Source organism: Taeniopygia guttata, chromosome 20 (assembly GCF_048771995.1).
Source record: "Taeniopygia guttata chromosome 20, bTaeGut7.mat, whole genome shotgun sequence".
NCBI classification, from domain to species: domain Eukaryota; kingdom Metazoa; phylum Chordata; class Aves; order Passeriformes; family Estrildidae; genus Taeniopygia; species Taeniopygia guttata.
Window position 1 is genome coordinate 6414557 of NC_133045.1, and position 22695 is coordinate 6437251.

Consider the following 22695-nt stretch of genomic DNA (forward strand, 5'->3'; position numbering starts at 1 on the left):
CCCCGCCCCGCGCCGCTTCCGCTTCCGCCCGCGCCAGCAATGGCGCCGCTTCCGGGGGCGCCATGGAGACGCTGTGGGCGCCCGGGCCGCGGGGCTGTCCCGGGAGCTGCAGAACGGAGCGAGCCTGGAGCCCCGCGGGGAGAAGAGCCAGCCCGGCTGTGCCTGCGCCGGCCCCAGCCCGGGAGCGAGCGGCAGCGCTGTCACAGACCCGCAGGGATGATCGCGGCCTGCCCTGGTGGTGTGAGAGGCGCTTGAGCGGCTCTCTGAGGGCTCCTTCTGCCACGCTGAAATTGGTGCTGCAGGGGAGGCCCTGGCGCCGTCACAGTTTGGGTGGTTCCCTGCGGGCCTGGCTGTGCCCAGGACGCTGCGAGGACTGCGCCTGTCCCCAGGTGACTTCGCTGCTCCGCTCCTCCGCGGCCGGCGGCTCTCCCTCGGCTGCTCTCCGCAGGGCAGCGCCTGTCTCCGCTGCAGAACCCCCGGGAGCTCCCACACCGCCAGCCCGGGGCCGCCCCGCGGGGAGGGAACGGCAGCCGCAGCAAGGCAGCGCCGGTGGTGACTGTCCCATGGAGCCCACAGCATCTCCTGTTCTCCCGGTGATGGTTTGAGCATGGTGATCATTTGCTCCAGTAGGAAATAAGCATAAAAATTATAGCAACGTGTGGTTGCCACTTACCAGCTGCTACACCTTGGTGATTACCCACTTGCTTGCTCAGATCTAAGGTTCTCATGCAACGTTAACTTGGAACTGACAATCTGATTCAGTAGTTGTGAAGAATAAGGAGTTACTTAATAGCTCTTTTTTCTGCTCTTGCTAATTAGTGACATCATGTAAAACCAGAAAGTCAGCATGCCCAGAAAACAAAAAAGGTCACATTTACATAATATTGTTGGTCTTGTTGATTTTTTTTATACTGGACAGCTCCTTGCACCAGGATACTGGTAGGTAATAAAGGTTTAGATGCATTTTGGAAGTGATCAGCCAAATTAAAGGTAAAAACATCCATCCAGAGCTGTTAAGTACCCTGTACGTAGGTAGGGAAGTCACTGTGCTACAAGCTGAAAAGTCATGAAGCCTGGCCCTTTTTCTTGATCAACTTCCTAGGTAAAGGCAGCACATGCAATACATTTATGCTGCACTCTGATATGGGGCACTCCAGCTGGTCCCACACAGTGTTGGTTGACACAGGAGCAGTGCAGTAATGTTTAACACCCCCTGGGAAGCAGCCAGGATAAGGAGCATTCCCTGGCTTCTGTTGCTTATCTCCCAGGCTCCTTTCCCGTGGTGACCACGGCTGTGCTGATGCAGGGCAGGGACAGCGCTTTCCTGGCCTGTAGCCACTGATGGTGGCAAGGGCCTGTGGCCAGCTTTGTGCCCAGCTCCTCTCGGCCTGGCCTGCAGGGGCTGTAAAGTGGCCTCACGGTGAGGACTGCAGCACTGGGGGAGCAGCTGCTGCTGTTCTCTGCTGGTTTGTGTGGGAAGTCCCCACTGTGCTCATGGGGAGCACCCCAGCCCTGCTGAGGCCAGCTGTGTCTGTGTCTGTGCTGGCTCTCTCTGCAGAGCCCGAGGCACTCCCCATCGTGCCCTGCTGTACCGACAGCCCTTCTCTGCCATGGTCTGTGCTGCCTGTTCCTGCCCTGGGCACGGAGCCATCCCCGGGCTGTGCAGCAGGAGGCACAGTGAGCACGCTGGCTTTGCACTGCTCTCCATCCTGCAGTCCCCTCTGAGCCCTCATCCCCCGTGCTGCTTTCCCCAGTGACACACACACCCACTGCTTGGTTAGATCAGTGTTATTTCTCTCTGTGCCATCGTTAGGTGCTTGTCTGGACAGACCCTTTGTCAGTAGGGCAGGGGGAGCTGGGTTCTAAGGGATGGTTTTCTGGAGGTGGTGGGGCTCTGGGATGCTTAGCATGTTGAGGGGTGGGGGGGTTGAAGCAGGGAGTGTTAGCAGCAAAGCCTGAAGAGTTAATTTTGGGACCTTACAACACCCCTTTCCTTCTCCTTCAGCTGCCAGGAGAACACGTGGAGGGAGAGGAGGGGAAAACCATCTCTCCCCTCTGGCAGGGCAGCAGTCCAGGATGGGGTTTGCTGGGCACCAGCAGCTTTCCTTCTGGGCTGGTGAGTCCGTGCAGAGGAGGCTGGGAGCAGGGCAGAGCTGCCTGCTAGCTTCTCACCACCTGCTCTTTGGGACTGTCCTCCTGCAGGTCCTCCTCATCCGACTGCACCACGGGGGTCTCAGCCCCCTCCTCGCTGGTGTCCAGGCTGTTCAAATCCGTGGAGGCAGAGGACGTGGAGGAAATGCGAGACTTGCTCTCAGTGGCGTTGGGCACTGGCAGGGTGATCTCCTCTGGGCACTGGCTGGCATCTGCCCCTGGAGCAGAGAGCAATATGAGAATGAAAAATGGTCTTGGAGATTTATTGCTGCCTAAGCTTCCTGGATAGCCCCTCCAAGACTCACTTCTTTGAACTCCTGACTGCTCCCCATGTGGCTGCTGCAGTCATTCCCACCTCACACCCCCAGCTTGGCTCAGGGCAGTTGCTGCACATTCCTTCCCTGTTTTTGGCAGTGGAGCCTCTTCCATCTTGCCTGAGACATGGCTCAGAGCCATGCTGTGTGAGGCTGATTGCTCCAGCAGGCGAGGAGACTTTTGGTTTGACCTCACTACAGTGTGTGAGTGGGGAGGAATGTGCTGGCACCCCTTGCTTTCCCTGCAGACCCCAGCCCAGCTCCCTGAGGTCTGGCTGGGAGGTGGAGAGGTTCTGCAGCCTTCCTGCTTAGCACAATGAGCTCTGCAGCATGGAGGGGACCTTGGAGTTGTGACAAGGCCCTGGGTGCTCCAGAGAAGCTTTGGGACAAGGGAATTGGACTCACAGTCTTTGGAAAGTGCTTGGGCTCTTCTGTCTTCTGCAGCAGAAGGAATTTACAGGGGTCTGTATGTCTGGGCTGTGGAGGTGATTGCTGATGTGGAACAGCCCAGTATGAGGGCTGTTCACTGACCCAGCACCAATGTCTGCCTTTGGGTGGATCTGCCCACAGGGTGGCTGGGGCTGAGGAATGACTCAGTGTGGGCACTGCGGGCAGGAAGCGCTTCCAGCCTGGCCCACAAAGGGCTTGGGACTGCACATACCTGGCAGAGACCCAGCAATGCTGCTCTCCTCTGTCCCGCAGCCCAGAAACACATCCACAGTGTCTTGGTCTGACAGGTCCAGCACATCCATCTGCTCCAGCATGTCCACGTTCACCTCCATGGAGGAAATGCTGCCTAAGGGGGCTGCAGAGACAGAGACCAGTGAAAAGGTGAGTGATAGTGCCAGGAAAAGGGCACCATCAGCTCTGTGCAGGCAGGTCCCTGAGGTGGGAGACCAGCCTTGCCACAAAGAACTTGCTGGTAAGAGGTCCCAGAAAAATCATGTTTCCTTGAAAAATCCCTCTGGAAGCCCCTGCTGTGTCGCTGCAGTTCTTGTCCCTGCTCCAAAATGCAGCCAGACTCTACAGGGCACGAGCCTGGGTACCCATGTGCCTTCGGTTAAGGGGTGTGAGAATCCACAGCACACCCACACACAGCCACTGTGGTCCCATCTTGGCTCAGGACATGCATGTCCTGTTTAGATGGGGGTGTCCCTCCAATCTCCAACCCCTGTGTCCCTGTCCCCTGGAACACCCCCAGCCCCATGCTGGTGCCCACAGCACGTACGTCTCCGGTGCTCTATCTGCAGGTGAGACATTGGGAAGAAGAAATCCACATCATGCTGGAAAACCTCCTCAAAGAACTTCTGCCGGTCCCGCAGCTTCAGCTGCTGCTGCTGCATTTGCTCTGCATCCAGGTTCCGCTGGGCCTGCTCCATGTCAGCTGGGGAGAAAAGGGGAGGAGAGTTGGAGCAGGCAGGGCTGTCTGAGCCCTTCTGCCTGTCCCAGCTCACACTGCATGGCTGTGCTGCATGGTTGGTGGTTCCCTTGTGCTCTGCTTTACCAGCACACATTGGTTTAGTCACCAGAACAGCAGCGTCACCAGCACTTGCTGTGCTGGAGCCTCAGATCCCTCCCCTGAGGTGCAGGGCAGCCAGGAATGGAGAGCTCACAACTGCTGAAGGGAATTATCGAGGGGGAAGGGGAGCTGGTGTGAGATCAGCCGCGGTTTGCACACTTTCAAGTTTCAGTTTCCCTGCTACCAAACAGAGGGTGTTTGTGAATGCTAACGGGCAGGGGAACTCCCAGGGTCAAGAGCTGGCCTGAGTGCTCCAGGCTTTCTGGGCTGAAGGATGTATAAGGAATGAAAGGAACTGGCAACCCTGTCACCCCCACGCATGCACAGCCTGCCTGTGCACACCCCCGCCACCACCGGCACTATAAATGCAGCCGCACCCACGCTCCAGGCTCCTGCTCACATCCCCGCTCACAGCCAGCTTGGCTTCTGCCTGCACAAACATTTTCATTCCTGCAATTCCTCAAGCAGTTCACTGCCGGTGCTTGTGTCCCCAGCTCACGGGAGGGAGTGATGGGAGCCCTTGGGCTGTTGTTGAAGGAGATTGTTGCTGCATTCCTGGTCTTGGTTAACTTCCTTTTGGGCTGGGTACCCAAAATAGCAAGGACTCAAGTGGCACAGAGAGGCTGTGGCTGGTGGCCCCAGCTGTTCCCAGGCTGGTGCTTGACCTCAGCCATTCCACATTTCCTTTCTGCTGCATTTGGCCCAACCAGCACAAGGAAAATGTGATTATTGGAGCAGGCAGTGTAATAACCAAGGAAACCAAACAAACATCCTGTGCTCTGCCTGAGCACGACCCAAACCCTCTGCTCCTCCAGGCTGGGGAGGAGGGAACAGAGGGAGCAGCATCCCCACCCTGTCTGGCAGGAACAGGGGCAAGGACAGCAGGGGAGCTGGCTGCCAGCAGCATGGAGCAGCACAGGAACCATGTAGGACAAAGGTGCTGAGCCTGGTGAGATGTCATGGAGATCAGTGTCACATCTTCCTGAGAGCTCTTCCAGGACTTCTCTGCATCCTGTTTCTGGGGCATCCTTCAGTGAAACCCCATCATCTGCAGGTGCCTGTCCCGGCAGGCTGGGCTGTGCTGGCAGCACCACGTGGGGATGCACCGTGACTCAGGGCGACTCACCACACACTCTCCAGAAGAGGCTCTGGTCCTCTTCTGGCTGCTCAGTGTCTTCCTGCAATGCCTGGGGCAGCAATCCATGCTGCCTGGAGGGCTCTTTGCCTTGGTGTGTCTGACCAAAGCACCGGTGCCTGCTCTGGTGCCGAGGCTCAGTGCAGGGCCCAGGATGGTGGTGCCAGTGAACCTTTCCTCCTGGGAAAGCCAACTCGCCAGGTGGCTGCAGCCTGGTGCCGCTGGGCTACAGCAAAAACCTCTGGCCTCCCTGTGCTAGCTGCAGAATGAAGCCAGGGACAAGGAGGGGGTGATCAAGGCACCGATGATGGGGCTGTGTTCCTTCAGCAGCTGGCTGTCCCAGGCAGAGCTGTGCTGAATCCATGGCAAACTGCCACATTCACCTCACCGAGGAGAGCCCATCGAGCTCCAGCTGTAGGGAGGCTGGGGGCTCAGGGCAGAGGCTGTGCTGGCTCTGGGATTCAGGGTGACAGACCAGCTCTCCAGGGGATGTCCTGCCAAAGGGATCTCAGTGTGGAGGTAAGGAGCAGTGTCCAACCCCTCTGCAATGCAAATACAAAGCAAACCAGAAGGCTCTTGGTTTCTGTTCTGAGTGCCATGAACAGGGCTGATCTGGGCTGTTAATTCTTTCCCCAGCACATGACCGATACTCGGAGTAAGTGTGCTTGGGGACAGTGATGACGGCTGCTGGTGGCTGCATTCCTGTGGGCGCCAGGGTTTCTCTTGAGGGAGAAATTAGCAGGACCTGTTTATGAACTTGTTTTCGAGCTCTGGTCGGGGAGTTGGGCACGAGCACTGAGATCCCATTATGTACGGAACCCAGCAGCAGGAGACAGCACCTGGGGCTGCGCTTGGCCCTGCCTGACCCGTGCCCGCGGTGGGAGTCGGGGATGGAGCCTTGTCCCTCGCAGGGCTGTTCCGGGCCCGGGGGAGCGAACAGCCCTGCCAGTGTGGCTGCCCCATAAAGGAGCGCGGCGCTCCCTGCACGGCCCTTCCCGTGTGACACGGGGCACACTGCGGGGCTGTCAGCCGCGGGATTGTCTCATCCCGCTGGCATGTTCCCACCGCGGGACACGCTAGCACACACAATGCGGCCCCTGTGCACCGTGGGGGATCTGTCGGTACCTGCTGGTGGCCTGGCTTTTATTACTATTGTCATGGTTATTGCTACAGCCCGCTCAGCAGAGGGTTGGAGGCTGATCAGCATTCAGAGCCAGGCCCTGCCCCGCTGGCTGAACCAGCGCGGCTGCGGCGGCTCCGAGCGCCCCGCTGCCCTCGGAACCTTCCGGCTCCCACGGCTGAGCCGCCAGCGCTGCTTGGACAGGAACCGGGGCCGAACACTGCTGGGCAAGCAGGGATTTCCTTCTCACCTGCTGCTAGGCAGATGGCCGCAGGGTGGCTGTGGGCCAGGACGATGGCCCCAGTGGTCCCACACCAAGGAGCCGCTACTCCTCGCGTTGTGTGGGCTTGTGGCCACGCTGTGCTGGGGAAAGGCGTGGGAGGCAAAGCTCTGTCAGCTCTCCCATCCACACCTTCGCCAATCTCAGGAGAGGAGCAGCTCCTGGGCTGCACTTTGGATGGGGCAGGGGCCAGACGGGGCTGGAGGATGCTGGGAGTACCAGCTCAGGGTGTACCTTTGCACTGGGAGGGAATGTGCTTTCATCCCTCATGGCCACTGGGATCCTGGCACACCCACTCTGTGCCGGTAAATAGGAGGGGTGTGTTTGGGTTGGGAGAAGGATTGTTAGTGAAGGCACAAGGCCAAGAAAGAAGGGGAATGGCCTTTTCTTGAGGCCACAGCTCTGCAATATCTTGCAGAGATTTCGAGGGATTTAAAGAAGGTCCTGAAAAATAACATGGGCTGTGGAAAGGAGCAGCAGGTGCTGGCAAGGTGAGCAGAGTTGAAGTGGGAGGTTGCTCCAAGCAAGGGACAGTTCTCTGATTAATGAAAGGGCTGAAGTAAGCTGGCTTTTGCCCTTCTCCCTGAGCCTTCCTGAAGCCCAAACCCCTGACTCTGCTCCTCCACAGAAGTCCAGTATGCCCCACTGCCCCCAGCTTGCCAGAATGCACCTTCCCCACCCCCCCAAGTTTGTAAGGAGATAGGTGGGGGACAGCGCAGCTCCTCAACTGCCTCAGCATCTTCTGGGAGTCTGTGCAGAGTGGCAGGCCCTTCCCTGTCACCCTGCCCCAGCACAAGCCCTGCAGAACAATGATAACTCCCAAGGGCTTTCAGCTCCTTCAGCCTTGGGAGAAGTGGCTGGAGAGGAGAGCTGGGACAGCCCAGGCAATCACACCGGGTCAGACCATGCAGAGATGGGATGCTCAGACACCGGCTGCCTGAGTGTTAATGCCCTGCACGGTTCTCCATCGGCACGTCTGACCTCGTGCTGCAGCAGCACAGCAAAAAATAACCGTAGTTCTGATGAGAGGAAATGCACCGGGCAAGTGCGAGGGAGGCAGTGGTTTTGGCAGGGCTGCTTGCTGGGAAAAGCAGGAGGAGGGAGGGGGGATGGGGGAATGGAGAGAGGACACGGCACCTCGTAACCCCTGTGTGTGCCGTGGTTTCATCGCCCGCACTCCTCCGAGCGATCTCCAAATCCCCTGCGTCTCAGCACTAAAAATATCCTTCCCTGCCGCCCGGAGCTCTTCCCCGGCAGAGGCCGTGTCATAAGACCCTGCTATTTGCGGGGCCCTGCTTCCTTTCATGCGAGGAGAAGCATGAGAACGGAGCAGCGCGGTGCCCGAGGCACGGCAGGCGCGACCCGGGCACGGTGCCCGGCAGGCTGCCCCTCTACAGCCCCGCTCCCCCGGCTGCCCGAGGCACGGAGTTTGCTCTGCCCAGCATCCTCAGCCCTGCGGGCACGGGGGGATCCATCCGCTCCTCCCGGGAGCCACGGGGCTCTGAGCGCTGCCGGTGCCGCTCCAAAACGAGCCCGTGACCCAACAGGTTTCCGAGCTCTGCCACTTCCCAAGCAGGTGTCCCTCGAATCCCCCCGCTCCCCGAGCATCCCCGTCCCGGGCACGGAGCTGCCTATAGCAGCGGGGCCGGCAGCAGGTTGGTGCAGCGAGGGGCGAGCGGGCGGCCGGCACCGGAGCACACCCGGGGCACAGCCGCTTTGCCAGGGGCATCGGGTGGGCGCTGCGGGGAGGACGGAGGGGATGTGGCACCCGAGCCCTGCCCGCCCGCCCGGTGCGGTGCCGCTCTCCCATCCCGCGGTCGGCACTTACCGGGCAGCCGCCGGCTGCGGCTCTGCGCCCCGGGCCCCGACATGCGGCTGCTGTGACCGGGCCGGGCCGGGCCGGGGCACGGGATGAGTGCGGCCCCCCCGCCGCCGCCGCCGCCGCTCTCCGGGCCGCGCTGCGGGGCGGCGCTCGGCGCGGGGCGGTACCGGCGCGCCCATCACCGCGGCACCGCGGCCGCGCCTCCCGCCCGCCGCCCCGCCGGGGTCCCGCACCGCCGCCCCGGGGCCAGCGGGAGTCCCGCGGCGGGGATGGGCTCTGCCGTGCACAGGCAGAGTCGGAAAGTCCCCGGGAATTGTCGCCGGTCCCCGTGCGCGCTACCCGGTCCTCTGCCTTGCCGGGACTCACGGAGTGTCCCCGTGCGGGGTCCCGGCAGAGGGTCCCTCCCCAGCACAGCCGCCCCAGCAGAGATCAGTGCAGCGGTGGGCTGCAGGTGCCCTACTCCGTGTGGCAGGAGGTGGGCAGGGGGAGGCGGGAGAGGCAGGGGCTCTGCCTGGCAGGGAGAACAGTTACCATCCATGCTTGCTTTTTCTTTGCTTATCTTCTCAAAATGCTCATGCATTCCCGCGGGAGAGAGGACAGCATGATGTATTGATAGGCCCTCCCCATCTCACTCCCGGCCTCGTGAGACCCTTATCCCCGGCAGACCCCACTCTGGGGTGCTTTCTCCCACGTTCAGCCCTGCACATCAGGGCTGCTCCTTGGCAGGGCCAAGGACTTGGCCGCCGCCTCCTTCCTGTGTCTCAGCAGGGTGAGTCAGTGCCTCGACGTGCCCAGCGCCAGCTCTGCCCGGAGCCTGGTCAGTGCCAAGCCGGAATGGGGGACATCCACTGTGTCCTTTGCTGTGACTGGAAGGGTGTTTCCAGTGTCTGTGCCGTGTCCCGCCTGTCCCGTTCTCAGTGTTCCCCTCTCTGACTGCATAACAAAAGATAACTGGGTATTGTTTGTGTCCCAGCTCTATTTTGGCTACTGTTGCTCTGCTGTCCCCCCTATGTCTCCTGGGACTTCTTGTTGCTGAAAACCGGCTTTGTGCTGGGTACCCGGAGCCTGCACCCTGGTGCTGCCTTCAGCTTTCACGGTGGTTTTGAATTTTGTCCACATAAATGTTTATCCCTCGTCCTTCCTGGTAGTGTGGATGCCAGCACTGCAGTTTGGGGGGACCAGGCTGGTGTAGCACGAGGGGGGGCTTATGGTCTCTGAGCAGCTGCAGGACCAAATCTCTGCTGGGTACCTGTCGGTGGTGGCTTGTTCCCAGCTCCGTGTGGCCTCCGGGCAGCATCAGCCTGTCGGCACCGTCCCTGCTGCCCCCCTGCCCTGCCCTGGCCGGCCCTGGCAGCGGAGGGGCGAGGAGGCAGGGCCAGGGAGTTAGCTCAGGTCTCTGCTATGTGACACGTCTGTGTCTCTTGGCTCCAGGCGCTGCTGCGAGGCGTGGAGCTGTTTGTGCTCACACGAGTTTCCGGAGCACCCCGAGGTCCCCAGAGCTCACTGCATCCCGAATCCCGCTGCGGGGACGCGCGTGTGGGTGCTGCCCGTGCAGAGTGACACGTTCCCAGATCCCTCGCTGTCGTGGCCCCTTCATCCTGCCTTGCCGGGAGGGCGTTGGAAAAGCACTGATATCATCGGCACAGAGCCTGACTCATCCTGGCTCTTCAGCACAAGCCGTGCCGCTCAGCGGGGCACACATTTTATTCCAATTAAACCATTGCAGGCAAGCCAGCTCTACATAACGATTTTTTTTTTTTCACTCGTAGCAAAGCGTGCCTGCCCCGGGCCAAAAGGTGAGAGGGGACAGAAGTGACGCTGGAGTCAGTGGAGAATCTCCACCTCTGGTACGCAGCCCTAAGAATAAGTCTTGCCAGAAACTGCAGGGTCTGTCTCGGCTGCCGCAGCATCCCTGCGTCCCCTGTGCCTCCAGTGCAGGCTCACAGCACTGCCTCGTGTCAAGAGCCCTCGCCCTCTCCGCAAATGCCCAGGTTGGAATGTCACCTCTTCTCTCCACGACACGCAGTCCAGCTCCTGCCAAAAGACCCCAGGGGGGGCAGCATCAAAGTGCCCCTGTCACTGTGAGAAAATGTAAGGTGACTTGTTCCTCCTGCCCTTCCTGCTCGGGTTTTTCCCCTTTATTAGAGGTTTGGGAGGTGAGTCAGGGAGCTGCGGGGTGAGGATGGAGCTGCGGAGGAATCGGCAGCTAAGGAAAAGGCAAACCAGTTCCAGGCACAGGTGAATCACTTGCTGGTGAAAATGCATCTTATTCTCTGGGAGGCATGCGTGGATGGGCTGGGAGTGAGCTGCAGCTTGACTCCATCAGAAAATTGTGGAGTCAAGAAAAAAATAAAACGAGGCAAGGCAAGGCTGCTTTTCCAGTAAATGAGGCGATACATTGCAAGGGAGCAGCCTGCAGCCGGCAAAGCTCCAGCAGCCCGTGGTCCTGTGGCTCCCTTAAAAGGGGTGATTTTAGCCTGGGACAGCGGGGAGACAGAAAAGCCATAAACACCCTCAGAGGAATGTGGCTGCCGAGAAACGAGAATCTCCGCAGGCGAGGCGAGGTGGGGGGAGCCTGGGTGGGGTTTGCACCACCTCTCCATGCCTGGAGCCAGCCGGTTCCTTGGCCATGCCCTGTCCCGAGGGAAAACCCCCTGTCCCAGTGCTGACAGTCCCTGTGTGGTGCTGGGAGAGGCTTCTGCCAAGCCCCGGGGGTGTTATGTCCCCATGTCCTCGGGCCCCATGCCATACAGACATTCCTGGTTGCCAGCTGCTGGCACCAGAGCAGGTAGAGTGGGAGGTGCTGTGCAGGCAGCAGGACACCCGTCTCGGCCAAAGGAGGAGCAGGCAGGGCTGATGGAGGGTGTCTGTCCCAGAGGAATTTCCTTTTCATCATATCCCACTTGTTTATGGGCAGCTGAGCTATTCTGCACAGTCTTTGCTCTTAGTGCCATGGAGCAATCCTGTGTGTCCTGGGGCATCGTGGAGGTTCTTGGGAAGAGCCCTTGGGGCTGGCTTGTCCCTGCAGGTAGCTGTGGGCATGTGGTGATACCTCTGGGCCAGGCTCTCCCCTGTGTGTCCCAGGCTGGTGGCAAATGTGCCTGACTGAGATGACCATGCTGCTTGCTTTTCTTCCAGGACTGATGAAGCTGCAGCACGTGGCACTTGTTTGTAAATAAATGCTGTAGTTCGTTGTTTCTGTTGATCTTTCATAAAGAAATAGTATTTGGTTTTCACACCCTAACTCTTTTTGCATTAGATTTGGGTACATGCAGTGTTTGCAGAGTTGTGGTTTCCAATTGCTCCGGGTTCCTGGAGCTGGAGGTGTCTGGGTGTGGTGGCACAGCTGCCCCGGGGGTGCGGGTACCTGTGCACAGAGGGGTCCCACTTATGAGGGTCCTGGTACTAGTCGTGTTCATGAGCTGGTGCAAAGCAGCGTCCCCGAGAACAAAGCTGTCCCCAGCAAAGAGAGGGGGCTGACATGACCAGCCTCCACAGCAATGCCACCAAAGCAGGCAGGAAACTTTCTGTTCCACTTCTTGCTGGAGCCAAAGGGATTCCTGGAGCTAGAGCTGGGATCAAGCCACAGACATGCAAAATCCCAAATAATGGCACAAAGGCCATGCAGGCTTGGGAATCACTGAGCCAGGGTCTGGGCAGAAGCTTTTGGAGCTGTAGGCATTGATGTTTAGTCCTTTGACCTTTCAAACGCTCTGGGTTTTGCTTCCCACCCTTCATTGTGTTCTCCTGTGCTGTTCAAGAGACTCAAGCCAAGCAAAGAGTTCCTTGCCCTGTCCGGAATCCTGCTGCTGGCAGCGGGCACTGTCCCATGTCCCCGACTCGTGCCGCACCTTCAGTGGGCAGCAGCGGCTGTGGTGGGCAGGGGGTGGGGGCCTTTAGGGTGAGGGTGCTGCTACCGGGGCGCCGTGGGCGCTGGTTCCCGGAGGTGGATGCAGAGTGTGGGCAGCGGTGGATGCTGGCGGAGTACCGGCGAGATGCGATGCGGGATCTCGGGGCTGCGGGGCGAGGGCCCGGGGGTGTCCCTGGACGCTCGATGGCTTCGGCCCAGCCCCCTCCTTAATTAGCCGCGGCCGAAGCCGCTCATTAGCGGCGGCTGGGGACGGGTGCCCTCCCCGCGGAGGCGGGAGGGAGGGGAGCGCCGCCGGCCCCGGAGGTGCGGGCACCGGCACCGGCAGCGGAGCGGGGCTGGAGCCCGAGCCCGGCGGAGGGATGGGACAGCGGCGGGGCCCGGCCGTGCTGCTCCTCGCCCTGGGTGAGGGGATGTCGGGGCGGGGGGACCGGGGTGTCCGCGGGGAGGGGGCGATGCGATGATGTGTCCCCTTCTTCCCTCCCTCTCTCCCTTCGTCCGGGCGGCTCCGCGCGGTTCCCCCCGGCCCGGCGGCTCCCGCTGCCCGGGCCGCTGTCCCCCGCCCCGGGCCGGGGGTGCCGCTGTGGGGGTGGCAGCTCGGGCTGGCCGGGCTCGGATCGCCCCGTGTTCACCCCGACAACGCCGGTCAGAGCCGGGGGGCAGCGGGGGCTCGGGGCTGTCCTGCGTGGAAGGAGCCGCTCGCCCAGCCGGGGCGCCCCGGGGAGGGGTCCCCAGAGGTGCCGGTGCTCACTTCGCTCCTCCGGTGCTGGCAGGGCACCTGGCCGGGCTGCTGGCAGCGGGACCCGCTTGTGCCGACGCTTACCGCGGCCTCTCGGACTGCGTCCTCAAGCTGGGGGACAGCATGGCCACGTACGAGGAGGAGGAGGGCATCGAGCTGCAGGGGCTGCGCAGAGTCTGCAGGTGAGTACGGTGCATGGCCAGCCCGGCTTTTGGCACTGTCCCTGTCTGAAGTCTCCTGCCCTCCTGGGTCCCGTCGTGCCTGCGCACACGCGTGTGCTCCACATCTCACTCCGGTTTCAGACTGACACAGCGAGCTGCTTCTCTCTGTCTGTCCACCCATCCATCTCCTACTTGTGTCCCACCCGAGTTTGTATCCCTGGTCCTCGGCAGCAGCTCCAGCCCCCAGCACTGACCCCATAGCCCCGGCATGGCTGCAGCGGGAGGAGCGGGGCTGGAGGGACCCCAATCACTCTGCACCCCAGGAAAATCTCCCCTGGACCCTGCTGCTCTGCCCAGTGCCCAGGAGCAGCCTGCACCGGGCACCACATGCGGCCCAAAACAAGCTTTCTCCCTCCCAGCCTAGACCCTTCATCCTTCAGGCTTGGATTCGTCCCAGTCCTGGTTTGCCCAAGTTTGTAGCAGTGTCCTGAGATGATGATATTGGGAGGATGTTAACTTCAAAAGAACTGAAGAAAAGCTGGGCAATGAGGGGTTGTGTTGGGCAGATTTGGGGAAAGGTCTGCTTAAAAAGCAGACGAGGTGAAGCAGCAAGGTGGATGTAAAATGTTTACAGAGATAAACGGAGGCAGCTTTGCATCTCCAGAGTAAGATGTGGGGAGCAAGTTGTGAGTTTCCTTGTAACTCCTGTTACAAAGAAATGCCGATAGAAATGAAGGAAAAACTCACGTGCCTGGGGGAAGTGGAAACTTGTCAGAGCAAGGTGGAGGGCTGAGTGCCCGGGGGTGATGCTTTCTGAACTGCTGGAAACCACCCTGCAGGCTGTGACCTGCTCTGTATTCCCCCTTCTCCAGGAGACAGCCTGGAGCAGGATGACCAGCCTCTCTGGGGCCTGACTATGGGTGGGTTGAAATGGGAATTGCTCTGGTTTGGACAGAATTGATACTTTTTGATTTGCTTGGGTGTTTTGTTGTTTTTTTTTAAGGAGGCTTCTTGACACCCAAGCAGTCAGTGCAGCCCGTGGTGCTGCTGGCTGCTGGAGGAGAGATTCCTTTGCTGAAGCTCACGTGAAACGTGTGAGCTGAGCTTTTCCTGCAGGTCAGAGGCACAGACCATCACCAAACATGTCCTGGGATCTTCCCTGGCAGGAAGCTGATGATGTCCCAGCTTCCTGCCAGGAAATATTTCTGAATTATTTGCCTTTGAAGCTCAGCCTTACCCACTGCTGCTTGCATTTCTGGAGCTGGTCCCCTCTCCAGGAGGGTGGGTAAGGGATGGACAGGGAGCAGGAGTTGCTGTGGGGGGCTGGTGGTGTCCCAGCTCAGTGTGCAACGCTGCCCCAGAGCCGGCCAGCAAGGGGCTTGCCAGCAGCCTGCCTGCCTGAGCAGATGGGGGCTGTGAAGGGTGAAACGCTGGGAATTGCCATCCCAGCTGAAAGCAGATCCAGGCTGGAGCTGCCATTCTCCTTCACCTTCCCGAGCTTGTCTTGCCTGAAGACATGGGTCAGGTTTAACTCTTACCTGTCAGAGCTGCTTGCTGCTGCTGCAGATCGGGAGCGAGCGCCGGAGGTTGCCAGGGTTGGGACCAGCTTTTCTCATTATCTGGGGACGTTTATTCTGCCACAGTGACTCAGTTTAATGAACTCCCTCACAGCTGGCGTTCTGACGTAAGCCCCGGCTCTAAGCAAGCAGAGTGCTCAGGTTTGCCTGTCTGCACAAAGTGTCATCTCCAACACAGTGCACCCAGCACTGTGCTGTCCTTTTCAGGTGCACAGCGTCCCCTCTCAGCCAGCTGGATTGCATCCCCTTCCTAACAGGTGACATGTGTGCCTGGTGTGTTGGCAGACACAGGAAAGCTGTCAGAACAATTGCTCCTGTCCTCTGCACTCCTGTCTTGCAGCTTGCAGGGAGCTGGGCATGGTGCCCAGCCCCAGCCCATGTGGGACAGGACAGCAGAGCAGCTCCTGCTCTATTCCTGCAGGACTTGCCTGTTTTGTCTTTTCCCTCTGGTAGTCTCCAAAAGCCTCTTTCCACCGAACAGCTTCTACTTGTGAAAGTAATACCCAGCAGATAAATGGAGATGATTCTAATGAGAACACAGTGAATAACTCCTCCTGCCCCTGCCCGTACCTCGGGAAGAGCTGAGACAGTCTGTGGGAGCTCTTGTCCTTCTCCATGCTTTGTGCTCCCATTTGCCCTTGACTCTGCTTGGAGAAAGTGATGAATGAGATGTGCTGGGCCTTTGTTTGCAGCCTGCGTGAGATACTCAGGGAAACATTTGTTGATGGAAAAGAATGGATTTTATTGACTTCCAGAGAAAAGCGGGGAGGGGAGAAAAAAGGAATAAATAATTTCAGTGTTTTGAGATTTGGAGTTTTAGCCAAGACGCTCTGGCAGATGATGGAGGGGATGAATAGTCTGGGAAACTTGCACAAAACACGAGGGTTGCTGTTGCTCCGAGGGCAGGCTCAGGGCAGCAAGGCTCTGCCTGGCATCCTGCACTGAGGGAGTGCAAAGGGGCTGACAGTGTGGTGTCTCCCTGGCTGCAGGTATTGGGATGAATTCCACACCTGTACCCTGACAGTGCTCTGGGAATGCCAGAAGGAAGCAGCAGCTGTCTGGGAGACGCTGAGAAGGGAGTCCCAAAAAAACAAATTTCAAGGCAGCTTGTTCGACCTCTGCAGCCCCAGCATGGCCCAAAGCTCTGCCTGGACCCGTGTTCCCAACATTTCCATCCTCAGCATGCCCCTCATCGTCACTTGGCTGAACTTATAAACTGCAGCTCTGTGAGTATCCCAACAAAAGTGGTGGCAGTGTGTGGTGTGGCATCTTTCAGATCTATTTTCCAAATCTTTGAGGAACACACTGCGTGGAGCTCAGAAACTCCCGGCTCCATCCTGCACCTGTGAGACATGGAAAAGCTTGGCAGCATCTCCAGGGTGTTGAAATTTCTCTGTAATTTGGAATAACTCCTCTCCCACTTCTGCCTCAAGGCACAGGCACAGATCTGGCTGTCAGGAGATTTGGGAACTTGTAAATACAGGGCACGGGATTTGGGGAGAAATGATCAATTCTGGAAAAAGGATGAATGCTGGATACTTCTGCACTCTCCTGTGGCAACTGAAAGGAAATCTGTTTATTTTGCTGACTCTTTCCACCAGATAAACTCTCCAGAGTTTTGATTTGGGCACTCAAAAGATGGGTATTTTCCCCACTGCTCCATGAGGTACAGGGGATGGTGTCTATCCTATACTGGCCTTTCTTCTTTGAGGACATGGTAAAACCCCAGCTGAACAATAATCACAGTTGCATGACTTCTCTTGCACACATCTGAATTCCTGAGTAACTTCTGTGTTATGTGTAAATCCCTTTTCTGTGGACAGAGGTGAAAAATACCTGGGGGGAGAGGGAGTATCAAGCTAGGAGGACAAAAGGGATTTATAGCAACTCTTCTGCTTTAAAGCTTTCCCCAAGGTACCTGTAAGCAGCTGTGGGTAGAAGTGTGTAATTCCAGAGTATTAAAGTTTGTTGTAGAGCCAACAGCGTGGCAGAAGTTATTTTCCTGGCTCTTGCTCGACAGCACAGTCTCCTCTTGTCTCCTTTGTGGCTCAGAGTGCTGTCAGTTTTGCAGCTTCAGTGAAGCATGGAAGTATTTGGAACAGAGGGGTGTTTGCAAGTGATTTCTGAGCATGTTGGAGAAACACAACATTGTTGGTTAGCCCGAGGCAGTCTGTGCTTTAAGGATGCTGATGGATCTCTGTGTCCTGCCTGCTTGCACAGGGCCATGGGGTGTGTGCTCAGTGTGAGCAGGGAAACCAGGGCCAATCCACAGATCCCACCAGATGGGTTCTGGGCAGTGGGCAAGCTTCTAGAGCAAAGGATCTTTTTCCTAACAGTTGTGTTGGGTCATGCTGCTTTCCTCTGGCATTCACGTGTTCTTCCTCTTACCTTCACTATCCCTCAACCCTCTGCTCCTGCAGCAGCAGCAGCAGGAGATAATGAAGAAATTGGGGCAAATTCCAAGAAATAAGCCAGGGCAGAGCAGCTGGTGTTCAGATAGCACCTCAGTGCACGAGTTGTTGCTTATGTATTCAGTACTCAGCATCTGGGGCACAAAGCCTTAGGGTGGGCAGTGGAGAAAGGGTAAATCAGAGCATGGTAAAACCTGGAGTGAACCACTCGGATGCTTCATTTCTTTCTTTGTACTCCATGCCAACAGCACTGTTTGCTGTTTGATCCTGTTCCCCTTTCCCCTGTTAACTTTAGTGACTGGGGAAAGCTGAAGCAGGGGAGAGTCATGTACAACCAAGACTGGAATATTTTGGCTCCAAATCCTGTACCTGTTCTTTGTTTAGAACAACAGTTTAATGCCGTTAGGAAAAGAAGTAAGCACAGCCCCCTAAAATCCCACAAGCCTTGCCTTCTCTTTGACTTTGGCAATTCCTCTCTTAAAATTTTCTACATTGAAACAGCTTTGGGGAAAGGAAAGGTAAAAGAATCAGACTGGCAAGAAATCTTTTTGCAAAACCATGGATGCAAATGGCTGACTGCCACTGTCTCTGAGAAGAACAGGTCTTGGGACATATCTTCCCTGGAAGCAAATCCCTCAACTATTGCACACAAAAGATTCATTGATAAACAAAGACCATCTGCCACTGTTCTGGTATGGAGCAGCAGATTTTTTTTTTTGTAAGCCAAAGGTGCTTCTAAATCTGACTGAAAGCATGTGAGAGAAAACTAGGTCTCACAGTATGAGAGTGATGAGTTTCCTCAATCAGTATTTCATTTTTAGCAGAACTTCCTCTATGACTAGGACAATTAAAGTAGAAGTCCTTAAAAAAAAAGCAATACACAGATTCATTTTTCCTAGGCAGTCAGCAGCCTTTCAGAAAGATTTCTCATCCTGCAGCATACTTCATGCTGATGCAGTGCAGCTCCTGGGATGTCCTGCAGACTCAGTGTTAAAGTCCCATTTGTCAAGGATTCTTCTCATGGCCTTCCTGTGAGTTTCTCCAGATACAAAGCTGTCTCCAGATTCCTCCCCCCACCCCAGGGAAGCTGCTGAAGCAGTTACAGCATATCTCATGTATTCAAAAAGAAATAGGTTAAGGATTCTTTAGTCCACAGTCTTCACCTCTATTCTTGCAGGGGAACAAAGGTGTCAGCTCTGTTAATACAGACCCACAGCAGCTCTGGGAACAGCTGGAAGAACGTGGCTTTGTCTCCTTGCTCTCAAATTCACTGTAATTAATCTTTAGTTCCTGCTTGCCTCAAGAACAGCCCTGAACACAGGAGTGCACACAAGGCTTTGGTGTGGTATTAAGCCTTGAAGTGAACATACAAGCTTTCCCTGTCCCTGCAGGACTGGGATGTTCTTTCTCAAGAATAGCACCAAGAAGCAGCAGAGGACAAAATGACCCTGAAGGAGTCTCAAAACATGACTAACAGCACGCCAGTACTTGTCACCCCGAGGCAGCACTGCCCTCTGCTCCACGCCCTGAACCCAAGCACAGCACTCTCCCTGCTCCTTTCTGAGGAGATACTGGCACCTACTGGAGACCAGATTACATCCATGCTGAGGTGACTGGGATAAAGGCAAGTATTCTTGTATGTGAAAAACGAGCACATTTTGAGAAGGGATGGATTGTCTTGCTGCAGGGGCAGCCCTAGGAAGTGACCTCAGGGTGGCCTTCCAGGCTGGCTCCTGTCCAGAGAGACACTTGTGTAAACTCTTCCCTCTGAAAGGCTGCTGCTGTTTGAAGCTCTGCTTACAGGGGCTTTGGTCAGGATGGGCTCCTGGTGAAATCCCCCAATATAAAAAGTGCTGGTTACATTTGTTTAGACAGAAATCCTCCTCTGGAGACCTGCTGAGTATGTAAAGCAGCAGGATGTCATCCTGCCCCCATTTACAGTGCCTGAGTGTGAGAGCAGGGATTGAAATACAGCTCAGCTGCCCAGTCACAGAACTCAAAAGAGCAGCTTCAGAGAGTTTATCAGTCTCACATCATCCCACCACTTCTCAACAAACTGAATTAGCAAAAAATTTATGCAAATTAAAACTTACAAATATTAACATACAAAGGAAGCTACTGCAGCAAGATGCTGCACAGCAGAAAAATCTGTCTCTAGACCAGGCTTTGCCCTCGTTTGGGGTTGCACAACATGGCCATCCCCCAGTGGAAACCAGGCAGGATGTGTTGCTGCTTGCTTGGATTGTTGGATCTGGAGGAATCACCCAGCTCTAGACCCTCAGCAGTAAAGGGATGTCCCTGCCTGGTGAAGTTTATTTGAAGGACCTCTAAATATTCAAGAAATAACAACAGTCTCTTACTTCATATCACCTCTACCAGGCAAGACCTGTTGCTGGACTGCTGAAGCCTGATGGGAAAGCCCATCCAAGGGGGAAGAGCATCATGGCTCCAGGACACTTTTGCAGGTTTCCCCAGGGCAGCTCCAGGCTCAGGCTGGACATGTGGACATCCTGGACTGCTGACACTCCCTCTGAAGTGGGGTTATGCCAGCTGACTTCCCAAGACAGAACTCAATGATGCCTTCCTTTCAGAGCAGAGGTATGAAATGTTTATTGTAGGAAATTTTATGTGCCCCAGATAGTGGGCACCTCACAGCCAAGTGTTCTCTGGCTGCATCCTTCTGTTGCCATGATACAACAGTCGTGGTATTTCTTGAAGTGCTCAGCTTCCCAGGAGAGCCGTAACACTCACAGCAACATTATATTTTTATTATTACAAAAGATTTCTTCAGCAAACTGCTGTCTGTCACCTCTATGTATCAAACATGGAAACAGCAAACAAACCCATCTAACATTGCAGGTTATTATTTAGTGTCTCAGCTGGTGATTCAGGTAAGTAAAACTATTGTCTTTCTCCCCATCCATTCACTTCCTTGACTCCCAAGCAAAGCCCAAAGAAGCCACAGATTGGAAGCAGCAGCTCCCAGCCCCACTGCTCACTGTGCCAGCTCCAGCAAGAAGAGCTGACCATCGTGTTACCCATTCAGGGCACTCCCACATCCTTAAATTCCAAATGCTCCTCACACACCGAGTTTTGCTACCTGGCTTTTAACAGTCCCATGAGCGAAGAGTTTAAGGGCACACTCTCCATACAGTCATATTAATACTTTGTGTTAACAAAATAAACATCTGCTCCTCCCCCGCTGTCAGCCGATGCCAGAGGAGACGCTCACGCTCATGCAGTCACCGAGGTCCAAAAAACCAAAAAAATCATAAAGTCTAAACAGACCTGCTGTGCTTCTTCAGGGATGGTTCTGAGGCATCGGGCGCATTGTGCTGGGAACAATGACAAATGCAGCGTGGTGTTGCCAGAGGCAGGCAGTCTACACGTTGGATTTGGGGGCGGAGTTGAGGGGGATCTCCCGGAGCTCGATCCTCATGCACAGGTACTCCCCGATGGCCGCCATCAGCGCCGTGCACACGATGTGCACCAGCCACCACGTCAGCGTCGAGGGGAAGCGCGAGTTGTAGATCCAGCAGCCCAGCAGGTGGAAGAAGTGAACGGTGACGGTGAAATCCAGGCACTGCTTCCCTCGGCGGATGAAGTACAGCAAGCCCAGAGCACTGCAGAGTGAAGGCAAGAGATTAATGAACTCCACCAAACCTATGGGAAAGGTGCTGCAGCAAGAGCTATCAGCAGTTGTCAGTGCTTGTTATGTAGTGGGTTTAAAACTTCTTCAAATATTTTAAGGATAGGTTGTTTCTGACCTCTCTCCTGGATGCTGCAGAGCAAGACTTACAGGCTTACAGCTTTTTAATTACATGACGGCAGGAAAATGAGATTTTAGTGCAGAAAACAGGCAGGAATTTATAGACTATCTCCTCTAGTAATCTCTGTGCAGTGGCAAAATACATTAGTGTTTATAGATCAGTGTTTGCTGAGATCCATTAATTCTAACTTTTAGTAAAATCTCCCACAAAAGCAAGTCTCATTCCCAGCAGGGAAACTGAGGCAGTGAAGTGAAATGACTTTTCCAGGTTCTAGAAAGCCAAGTCAGCAGCTCCCAACTGCCCTCGGCAAACATGCATAAGAAGGCACAGGGATTCTGGGAGATGTTTGGAGAGAGGCAGTACACCACAATGAATTCTTTTACAGCTTAATGGTACAAAAGGACAAGATGCAGGTGCTCCAGCTAGCTGCAGACTTACCAGGTGAGTGCATTGAGGATGAAAGCCATCATGGAGAGCCTCCCCGGCGGGGTTGAGAAGCCTAAAATCTACATGGGACTATTAGTAGGAACCCGCGGCACAAATCGCAGCCCGAGGGGCACAGCCCTGAATGGATCAGGACCTACAGAAGCAGCTGGACATGTCTGTCTGTCTGTCTGGGGGCACCTACGGGAAAGGTCTGGTTCTGTGCTGAGGGGAACCACCTAAACTGGGGATGGAGGTCGTGCGTCCATACTGGGGTTATTCTAGGGGGTAGGGAGCTCTTTATACCGGGAGTACCTGTACAGGGTATCTCTATAAGGGGTATCACCTACAGAGCGAGGTGCTCCCTCTCCACAGGGGCACCACCTGTACAGGGCGTCTGTCTCTATATGGGGCTACCACCCGCCATACAGCGCAGCGCTGTCTGTACCCCGGGGTACACTATTCAGAGGGACGGCTTTAGCTCCATACTGGTAAAGCCAGGCACTAGACAGCAGGTCTGTGTACTGGGGGCTGCTCCCGGGGCAGCACACCGGGTGTTCCCTGGCGGGGCTGTCCCGGCACCGGCAGTGCCCACACGGCAGCGGGCTCCGTCTCCCCAGCGAGTCCTCCCGCGCCACGGGCCTGTGCCCACGGCGCCTTCCCGGGGCGCGCCCTCACCTCGTCGCTGAACACCTGTTGGAGGGAGGGCCCGGTGCTGCCCAGGGTGCCGAGGAGGGCGAGCCAGAGCCCGAGGGAGCTGTAGTATCCCGCCTGCAGCAGCACCATCTGCGCCACGATCAGCGCGGGGTCCCACACGTAGCTGCGGAACTGCGCCGCCATCGCCCGCCCGCCGCCCGCGACGGAAGCGCCCCGAGCCGCGCCACAGCGCCCCCTGGCGCGGGGGAGGACCCGCTGCGCCCGAGCCGCGCCCGCGGCACCGGCCCCGCTCGGTCCGATCCGATCCTGATCCTGATCCCGATACTGATCCCGATCCCGGCCCCGCTCGATCCGATCCGGATCCTGATCCCGATCCTGATCCTGATCCTGATCCCGATACTGATCCCGATCCCGGCCCCGCTCGATCCGATCCGATCCTGATCCTGATCCCGATCCCGATCCCGATCCTGATCCCGATATTGATCCTGATCCCGATCCCGACCCGGCTCGATCCGATCCCGGTCCTGATCCCGATCCTGATCCCGATCCCGATCCTGACCCCGATCCCGGCCCCGCTCGATCCGACCCCGATCCCGATCCTGATCCCGATCCTGATCCCGATCCTGATCCCGATCCTGATCTGACCCCGATCCCGGCCCCGCTCGATCCCGATCCCGCCCCGCTCGGTGTCCCCGGCCCCGCTCGATCCCAATCCCGATCCTGATCCCGATCCCGATCCCGGCCCCGC

General features: G+C 56.9%; 3 protein-coding genes and 1 long non-coding RNA gene across 6 annotated transcripts; 2 read left to right on the plus strand and 2 right to left on the minus strand.

Moving 5' to 3' along the window:
- Positions 1-1773: 1773 nt before the first annotated feature.
- DBNDD2 (dysbindin domain containing 2) lies at positions 1774-8894 on the minus strand. Of its 2 annotated transcripts, none has more exons than XM_030288391.4 (4): positions 8873-8894; positions 3694-3849; positions 3127-3270; positions 1774-2369 (listed from the first exon to the last, which is right to left on the minus strand). In XM_030288391.4, exons 1-4 carry the CDS (start codon positions 8877-8879, stop codon positions 2161-2163), a joined length of 516 nt encoding a protein of 171 aa, XP_030144251.4. In that variant the 5' UTR covers positions 8880-8894; the 3' UTR covers positions 1774-2160. The 2 variants fall into 2 exon arrangements, with proteins under 2 accessions (XP_030144251.4, XP_030144252.1); XM_030288392.4 differs by lacking the exon at positions 8873-8894 and adding an exon at positions 8348-8570.
- Positions 8895-8972: 78 nt separating this feature from the next.
- LOC140680388 (uncharacterized) lies at positions 8973-10067 on the plus strand. The gene is made up of 2 exons (XR_012051586.1): positions 8973-9110; positions 9773-10067. It is a non-coding gene; the product is annotated as an uncharacterized lncRNA (long non-coding RNA).
- A 2174-nt stretch (positions 10068-12241) lies between these two features.
- On the plus strand, positions 12242-16666 carry LOC100227800 (neuritin). The gene is made up of 3 exons (XM_030288393.4): positions 12242-12614; positions 12983-13130; positions 15676-16666. Exons 1-3 carry the CDS (start codon positions 12572-12574, stop codon positions 15899-15901), a joined length of 417 nt encoding a protein of 138 aa, XP_030144253.4. The 5' UTR covers positions 12242-12571; the 3' UTR covers positions 15902-16666.
- A 3016-nt stretch (positions 16667-19682) lies between these two features.
- Positions 19683-22192, minus strand: SYS1 (SYS1 golgi trafficking protein). 2 transcript variants are annotated; one of them, NM_001245105.1, is given in 3 exon segments: positions 19841-20720; positions 21306-21373; positions 21969-22162. In NM_001245105.1, coding segments are annotated over 3 exon segments (471 nt in total). In that variant the 5' UTR covers positions 22131-22162; the 3' UTR covers positions 19841-20479.
- Positions 22193-22695: the final 503 nt, after the last annotated feature.

Excerpts from the sequence above, each read along its gene's own strand:
- DBNDD2 (XM_030288392.4), bottom strand. The coding sequence starts at position 8,390 with ATGTCGGGGCCCGGGGCGCAGAGCCGCAGCCGGCGGCTGCCCG. Across the intron at positions 3,850-8,347 it reads CCGCAGCCGGCGGCTGCCCG|CTGACATGGAGCAGGCCCAG; the intron begins GTAAGTGCCGAC and ends TTTTCTCCCCAG. Across the intron at positions 2,370-3,126 it reads CATTGCTGGGTCTCTGCCAG|GGGCAGATGCCAGCCAGTGC; the intron begins GTATGTGCAGTC and ends TCTCTGCTCCAG.
- LOC100227800 (XM_030288393.4), top strand. The coding sequence starts at position 12,572 with ATGGGACAGCGGCGGGGCCCGGCCGTGCTGCTCCTCGCCCTGG. Across the intron at positions 12,615-12,982 it reads CGTGCTGCTCCTCGCCCTGG|GGCACCTGGCCGGGCTGCTG; the intron begins GTGAGGGGATGT and ends CGGTGCTGGCAG. Across the intron at positions 13,131-15,675 it reads GGGCTGCGCAGAGTCTGCAG|GTATTGGGATGAATTCCACA; the intron begins GTGAGTACGGTG and ends CCCTGGCTGCAG.
- SYS1 (XM_030288324.4), bottom strand. The coding sequence starts at position 22,130 with ATGGCGGCGCAGTTCCGCAGCTACGTGTGGGACCCCGCGCTGATCGTG. Across the intron at positions 20,721-21,968 it reads AACAGGTGTTCAGCGACGAG|TGCTCTGGGCTTGCTGTACT; the intron begins GTGAGGGCGCGC and ends TTCACTCTGCAG.